This window comes from Streptopelia decaocto, assembly GCF_964273445.1.
Source record: "Streptopelia decaocto genome assembly, chromosome: 4".
NCBI classification, from domain to species: domain Eukaryota; kingdom Metazoa; phylum Chordata; class Aves; order Columbiformes; family Columbidae; genus Streptopelia; species Streptopelia decaocto.
The window spans coordinates 70,785,081-70,792,897 of NC_138658.1; the positions used below are offsets into that span (position 1 = coordinate 70,785,081).

Sequence of the window (7,817 nt, forward strand, 5' to 3'; positions counted from 1 at the left end):
CCCTTAATTTTCCATAATTAAAACCACTTTTAATAAGAGAGTATTTTTTTTTTTTGAAGTGGAGGTTAGGTCTGGTTATCGCTTTATTCCTGCATAGGAGGGAACAGACCTTTTCTCGCAGTTACTCAGAATTTATTGATCGTCGTGTTTTGTCTTGTGCCGTTTAAACGTATTAATTTTCTTCCAGCACTTGCCTGGCACTTACATTTGATATTTAATTTTAATTAATTAGCTAAGGGAGAGAGAGAGGAGGGTGTGTGCGTGTGGCAGCGTTATTCCGCAAACATGAACCCCGCTCCAACCACTAAACCTCCGTCCATAATTTTCTCCTTTTGTTCTAATTTAATAAAACCAGCAGGGACGGGAAACAGGTGCTGGGGGCTGACACCTCTGAGCCCACACACACACATAATCCCCTTTTGATCATCTAACTCCACTGTTAGGGATGGGAGACCTTAAGTTCCCATTTTCTGTGTATAATATCTTCTTTATATTGATCCCGCAATTATTTAAAAGAAAGCGTCATCTCCTCCCACTTCTCCAAATAAGGCTATTTAGATGCTTTCCAGATGAGTGGAGGTGTGCTGAAACAGAGCTGACAGCCAAGTATATCACAGCCAGCAGCATCCTTCATTCGCTCTCTCCCTCTCTGGCCCCCTCCCCCCGGCACACACTTTCACCGTCTCTCTCCTCCAGTGATGAAGATTACAGACTATTACGGGCCAGGGATTAATTTGTAGCCAATTACAATCCAGTGCTAAATATGAATGCATAAATACGAGACAGCCTCGCCTCTGCGTGTATGTGTGCGAGAGAGGGAGGGGGGGGACAGGAGAGCCTGGGCAGCCTGGTGAGGATGATGAGAAGGAAGAAGGAGCAGCTGAGTGGAGGCTCTGAGCCCAGCATCACCCTGTGACACCCGGAGGCTCCCGGCGGCCGGACCCAGCGCAGCCCCGGGGAGCTGAAGGCAGCGGCTCGTCCTGAGCCGGAGCGGGGGCCGGGGAGGAGTTTCCAGCTCAACTTCGCCGGAGGAGGGGGTGTGGGGGGAGAGCAAAAAGAGGGAGGGGGGGGGGAAGTTGCAACCGAGAGGGGCTCTGCAAAGAGTCATGAATGTGAGCAGAGACAAGGTCGGTGACATCTCCATCCCGGCGGTGACAGCCCCCCCAGCCGCCGCTGGCATCGGCGGGGAAGGGATGGAGAGCCACGGGGAGCAGCGGCTCTCGGCCGGCGGCGACCTGCCGCTCTTCTCCTGCCCTGGAAACAGGGACAGGCCAGGGGACAACCAGAGCAACACCCCGGGACAAGAGGGGCCAGTAGCCGCGCTGCCCATGGTGCACAGAACCACCTCCTTCTCCGTGCTCGACATCCTGGACCCTAACAAATTCAACAGCAAAAGGCGGCAGTGCGGGCTCTTGTACAAATCGGTGGGGACCGAGTTCACACTGGGGACGGAGGACAAGCCCGAGGACTCAGGGACGGATCTGCCCGAGCAAAAGGCTCTGGCCGAAGATTTCGACACGTGCAAGAAGTCCGCAGACCTGATCAGTAAGTAGGTTTGGGTGCTCGGAGCACCCCTGGGATGGGGGGGGCCTGCACCCAGATCCCCGAGGAAGGAGGCTTGCATGCTTTTAAAGACCATCCTTCCCCCGCTGGCAGCCTCGGGAGCCGGGGCGCTGGGGGCAGCCGGCTGTCGGGGAAGTGCAAACGCTCCCCGCGTTGCTGCTGCTGGGTGTAAAGAGGTGGAAAAGTGTGTTGGGGTTCAACAGAGAGGAGGGACAGGTCGGGGCTGGTGGCTGCTCCGGCGAGCCCGGTGGGGAACACCCCGGGCTCTTTAACCGGGCACCCCCGCAGCGGCAGGATCGGGCCCGGGGGTGCCGGGATCCCGCCATCCTGTTCGCCCCCCCGGGAACAGACACCCCTGGCTGTGAGCTCCGGCTCAAGCAAACTCGCAAGCGGCTCCTAGAGCTGAGGCTTCAGAGGGACGGAGCTCCGGGATCTGAAACCTGTATGTGCCCACACGGATCCTCGGTGGTGGCATTTATGACTTTTATGTATCTTCTCACCAGGCTCCAGACCCGCTTTCCCCATCTCTTCCCCCCCGCCTCAGCCTCCCGCCCGTTGCTCTGGGCGACAGATTCAATTTTCTCTCTCCCCTTGGCTTTTTTTAGGACAAATCAGACTAATTGTGACAAAATGCTGGTTATCTCTGGAAAAACAATTAAATTCCTTCGATTACATTTAAGGTAAAATGTGCTTAGCAGCGTAAAGAGGCTGGATAATGGGGGAAATCGCCCCAGAGTGGCATGTAGGACTGCCTGGATCGATATCCTATTATCGAATTGTGCATATCTCTTTCAAGCACCTTGCAAACTCTTCCCTAACATCTAAATTATAGGGTCAAAATTCGGATAATTACTCGATTAAAACCTATTACACTTATTAGGGCTCGCTATTGATCGGGAATTGCGTTCGACCCAAGCTGTAGATTGCTTTTTCTTTCTGGGTCCGAATATCCCAACTTTCTCACCTCCAAACATCGCGACTCTGGCGATAGAGGAGGGTTCCCGGGAAAAGATAGTAGTTGTGAAAAATATCTATAGCTATTCCGTGTCCTGAGGGGGAGAGAAGGGGCTGTGAGTGGCGGGGGATAAACTTCTATGGTAGAGAATAAGAATTTCTCTACGGCTGGGGAGGGAGAGGAGGACTCGGAGCTTTCTAGTTCCTCCATAGCATGACTCTTTCAATTAAAATTAGTCAGCGAAAGGAGTCTGGAATCTGGTCCAGCCCGAGCTTTTTGCAACAACAGATGTATTTTTTAATCTCTAAAGCAAAACCGGGAACGAGGCGTTAATAGAATTCGAAAGATATTTTTTAAAGCCGCATGTAGCGGGGGGTAATTATTCGTCTAAACTCATCTGACTTTTGTCATATTAAATAGATCTGGGCCATCGGAAAGACTGACGAGGTCAGCCTACCGCTAATCTCGCACTTTTATCTCCAGACAAGGAGAGAAATGCAGCACTAGCACTTCTCTAAAAATGAATGTATTGGGAAGCATCGCGGAGCGGCGCGGGCTTCGCCTGCTGACAAGTTTCCCGGGCACTTCTCACGTTTAGTTCTTCGGTCCTACCGCCTTAATTTAATGTAAAGCGGTGACAGTCACAAATTGATTTGGGACTGCTCGAAAACAACGAAATTTAATTCCTCTATTTCCCTCTTGTAATTAACATTAGCTCAATCAGTCGTTTAATTTAGAGGAATTATTCCAAAAAGCAGCTCTGGACAGCAAAGTACCAATACCCGGAAAATGCAAAGGCTTTCTGATAAAAAAGGGAGAAAATAGTGCTTGTCACACACCACTCGCAAAACTCATGTAATGCTAAAAATAACACTTAAAACTCCATGTTAAATTAATATTTAACACCTTCCAGAAACAAAACCGCAAGCCCGGTGTCAGTGTCCATCGCCAAATGCATTCGGGCTGCATTTTTTGTTTTAAGAAAATTTTAGTTGAGCTGCGACTGGGATTTCCTAGAGTTTACTGGAAAAAAACAGGCTCTAAAATACGCAGTGCACCTTCCCTGGCCAGCATGGGTGAAAGCGACGGGTGCTGGCGTTGCGCTCTGTCCCCAGATCTGCCCCGCAGTTGTAGCTACCCGCACTTTTAAATGAATTCTTGTTGCAGAAATTACCCGCTGCGATTTGTAACAGGTTCTACAGGTTGCAGGACGCTCCTCTGCACCCAGACTGTCGGCTTGGGGAAAAAACAGCCGTGCTCAGCTGTGTAACGCGGCGATCCCGCGGGTTTGCTGCTCTCCGGCTGGAACAGGGAGCTGGAAAGGGCTTGTAATGAACCCCGAGATATAAAGGGATAATTTCCGTGTGGAAAGGATTGCAATAAACTTTTCTGCCCCTTTTTCTTCTAGTGAGGCAGCCGTATCCGACATTAGCCAAAATCAGCTCGTTGCAAAATCCACACGTTTTAAAAAACACCCCAAATCTTATATACGGGCTTTAGGGTGTCCAGCGTTAGCATATGGACCAAGTTTGAGACGCAATAGCGTGTTCAGTTAATTGAGGATTAAAACCAACGAAAGTACACACGGGATACGTTTGACAGATGAGCGACTCACTTTCTATTTGCGTATATCGGTTAACCAAGCTGAAGGATCCCTCGATCGGGGGTTCCCGGAGCTGCACCCCCGGTGCAGGTGCGAGTGGAGGGAAGTTGGGGAGTGTGGGAAAGCACCGGCTAAAAACGATGCTATTTCTGGGCCTCTGTCTCCAAACTGGCCCGCGGTGCTTCTCTCAATCCCTGTCCCGGCGGCGGGAGACAGTGGAGAGGATTTGCCCCCCCGGTTTCCCATGAGGGGTCCGAGCCCCCGGCCGGGGTCAGGAGGAACCGGCCTTCTGGAAAATGCCGTTTGCTTTCAGGGTTCATAATGACAGAACCATCACCAGAAGTCCAATAGCTTTAAATATCGGATAATTACCCTGTTCTCCGATGGAGACCCGGTAATTGGAGCGTAATATAAACCCAAATAAATTAAATGACCGTTAACTAGTTTGTACATTACACAAAATGAGTTTAATTAAGTTTGTATCTGCTCCGCTAATCAATACAAGTATTTACTCCACTTTAATACTTCCATCTCAGGAAGTGACAAGAGGTCAAACCAGGCCGAGAAAGGGTTAAAAGTGCCAGAGCAAAAACGAGCAGATCTCCCATCGATGCGGAGATTTCCGTCACTACAACTGCTAATAGCGATGGGACATCTTTGCTGTCCGCTTCCTGAACACGGCTGGGCCGGACCCGGCGGGGAGTGCGGGGGTTTGTCCCCTCGGCCCTGCGGGGCACACGGGGACCCCCTTTTGCTTTCCCAAAGGCCTTTCTGGCCGCTGAGTGTTTTGTGGGGAGTGGGGGTATCCCCTGCCCTGGCAATTTCTCGAAGATGGGCAGCTCGGAAAGGGCAGCGCTGGCAAAGCCTCCCCGGGCCGGACAGCCGTTTCCCGGCCCGAGCGCTCCAGCCCCCGCGGCGGCTTCGGAGGCGGCTCCGAGCCCCGTCCCGGCCGCTTCTGAACAACTTTGTCCTGTCACTCCCTCCCGGCACAGGGCAGCCGGACGAGCACTCGGGAGGCTCGGACCAACCGCGTCCCCACGGAGGGCCCTCGGGGAGCCGGGCAGGGCGGCCCCGCTCCCCGAGCACCCCCGTCCCAGCGGCAGCGGGGATCCCAGGCGGTTGGATCCGCCACACGGCGGGGCAGAGCGCCACGGGGCCAGTTTCCCTTCGCTGCCGTCACCCCGGGAGGCCGCACCGGAGGGGGCCGGGTTGGGGACCGGCCGGGGGAGCTGGGTCCGGCGGCGGCGAGGCCTAACGGCGGCTGTCGGTTTTCCGCAGAGGACGGCGAGCTCTACAAGCCCGAGGAGTGCGACCTCGACTACAGCAGCCGGCCGAGCCGCAGCCCCGACAGCGAGCTGCCGGACGACGAGGAGCTGTGCAGCGAGGAGAGCAGCAGCGGCAGCACCACCAGCTCGGCGGCGCCCGGCGAGCCCGACCCCGGCCACCTCCACGCCGAGCCGGGCGAGGCGGGCGGTGTCCCACCCCCGCCGCCCCCGCCACCGCCCCCGCCGCCTCCCCAGCAGCAGCCGCCGCCGGCTCCGGTCGCCGGGCAGCAGAGCCAGCAGGCCAAGCCCAAGAGGAAGCGGACGGGCTCGGACTCCAAGTCGGGCAAGCCCCGGCGGGCTCGGACAGCTTTCACCTACGAGCAGCTGGTGGCGCTGGAGAACAAGTTCAAGTCCACCCGATACCTGTCGGTCTGCGAGCGCCTCAACCTGGCGCTGTCCCTCAGCCTCACTGAGACGCAGGTGAAGATCTGGTTCCAGAACCGCCGCACCAAGTGGAAGAAGCAGAACCCGGGGGCCGACACCAGCGCTCCCACCGGCGGGGGCGGCGGGGGCGGCGGGGCGGGGGGCGGGCTGGGCGGCGGGGCGCTGCCGGGGGGGCTCAGCCCCCTCAGCCACTCGCCCCCCATGGGGAACCCGCTCTCCATGCACGGCCCCGGCAGCTACGCCGGACACCCCGCGGGCGGGCTGGTCTGCGCCGCCCAGCTGCCCTTCCTGCCCAGCCCCGCCGTCCTCTCGCCCTTCGTCCTGGGCTCGCAGACTTACGGCGCTCCGGCTTTCTACACCCCGCACCTATAAGCCCGACGCTCGTTCCTCCTCCTCATCCCCCGGCCCCTTCCCGCTGCTCTCCGCCGCCCCTGAAGGGCCGCCCGGCTGGGCGCTTGGGGGACCGGTCGCCGTGCGGCTTTTCCGTCCCCCCCATACCCAAACTGTGAAACCAACAACCGCCTGGCAGCGGCCCCGGGAGGGGAAGCGGCGGCCAAGGGATCCCTCGGCCCCACCGACCCCACGGCGGCTCCACCGCCCACGATCGTTTCTACGACCCTTTTTATACGCGACGTGTCCGGACTGAGCTTCTGAGGGGAGGAGGAAAACCTCTCTCCCCCTTGTACATACAAGTAGATGTAAATCATCGTTACCGGTATTTTTATTTTCACTGTCCCTCGTTGCTATGTGGGTTTGATTATTCTCTCTTTTTTTTTTTTTTTTTTTGCTTCGTTTTTATTCTGGTCTGGCCACTCTGAAAAGACTTGTAAAAATATTATGTACCCATTTGACTCTCAGGGTAAAACAGAGAACTATCGGTCCTGTCCCTCGACATCGCTGAGGCAACGACGCGCCGCTCCCTTCCGTGACCTCACGGTGACGACGGTTATTTTTTATGACGTCACAGTTCGACGAAACCCGAACGTGGACGAGCCGCCGCGGACACGCGGGGAAGGGGCGGCGGGGGCGGCTGCTGGGGCGCGGGGTTGTAGGTTTTTTTACGTTAATCATTTCTGTATATTTCTGGTTGTTACAAAAAAAAAAAAAGGTTTTAACTTTATAATTAATGTATAAGGTATGGGAGCAATGAACAAGAGATGATATAGAAAGCACTTTGTTTGCTAAACACTTTAAATCAATCAATAAACTTTAAGAAAACGGCGTTTTGCCGTGGTGGCGTGGTGCCCTGCTTTTCGGCTGAATCTTTGTGAGACGAGGTTCCTCTGGAAAACGCCTGGCTCAGGAGACTTTTGGAGGGGTGTTTTGCATCATCCTTTTTTCGTTTCGTTTACTGTGAGAGCGTACTTCTTATACGCAAATAAACTTTATTCTTCTTGTGCGAGAAAGGGAATTTCCTTTCATATTTCCCTTGTTTGCATCTTCTTAATTGGATTTGCCGATTGCTGTTGTGCAATATTGAGATTTTTTTTCTTTCTCTCGTAAAGAATCCGAGATGTCTCCCGTGTTTCCGCACATGGGGAGTCTCATATTTTGGAACCGTGCAAATTTTATAAATCGGCTGTCTCATTCGGATTCGCTACTAAAAAGAAAAGGCTAACCTTACCATAGCCTTTCCGCTGATTAAACCACTATCTGTTATAATCTATTCTATTTTTTCTTAATTGCAAATAAGAAGCCTATAACGGCTGCGACCATCCCGAACTGGCCACCGCTATAACAGCAGCTTCTCACCCGATGCCCTAAAGACACTTTCATCCCGTCTCCACACTCCCTGCGAGACCCCAAATGTCACGCGGGGAAGAGCTCTCTCTGCCCACTAGTGTTTGGTTTAATTTCGCTTTTGTTTGGCGTTTTGTTTTGTTTGGGGGGGGGCGGGTGGTTTTGTGGCGGGTTGGTATGTTTGTGGGTTTTGGTTTATTGTTCGTTTTGGTTTTAGCCCAGAAACTTGACGGCTGCCTTCCCCGCG

At 54.3% G+C, this 7,817-nt stretch overlaps 1 protein-coding gene across 1 annotated transcript; it reads left to right on the top strand.

Moving 5' to 3' along the window:
• Positions 1-1,106: 1,106 nt before the first annotated feature.
• Positions 1,107-6,202, top strand: NKX1-1 (NK1 homeobox 1; the record flags this gene model as incomplete). Its single annotated transcript, XM_082051220.1, has 2 exons — positions 1,107-1,545; positions 5,400-6,202. 2 exons carry the CDS (start codon positions 1,107-1,109, stop codon positions 6,200-6,202), a joined length of 1,242 nt encoding a protein of 413 aa, XP_081907346.1.
• Between the last annotated feature and the right edge of the window lie 1,615 nt (positions 6,203-7,817).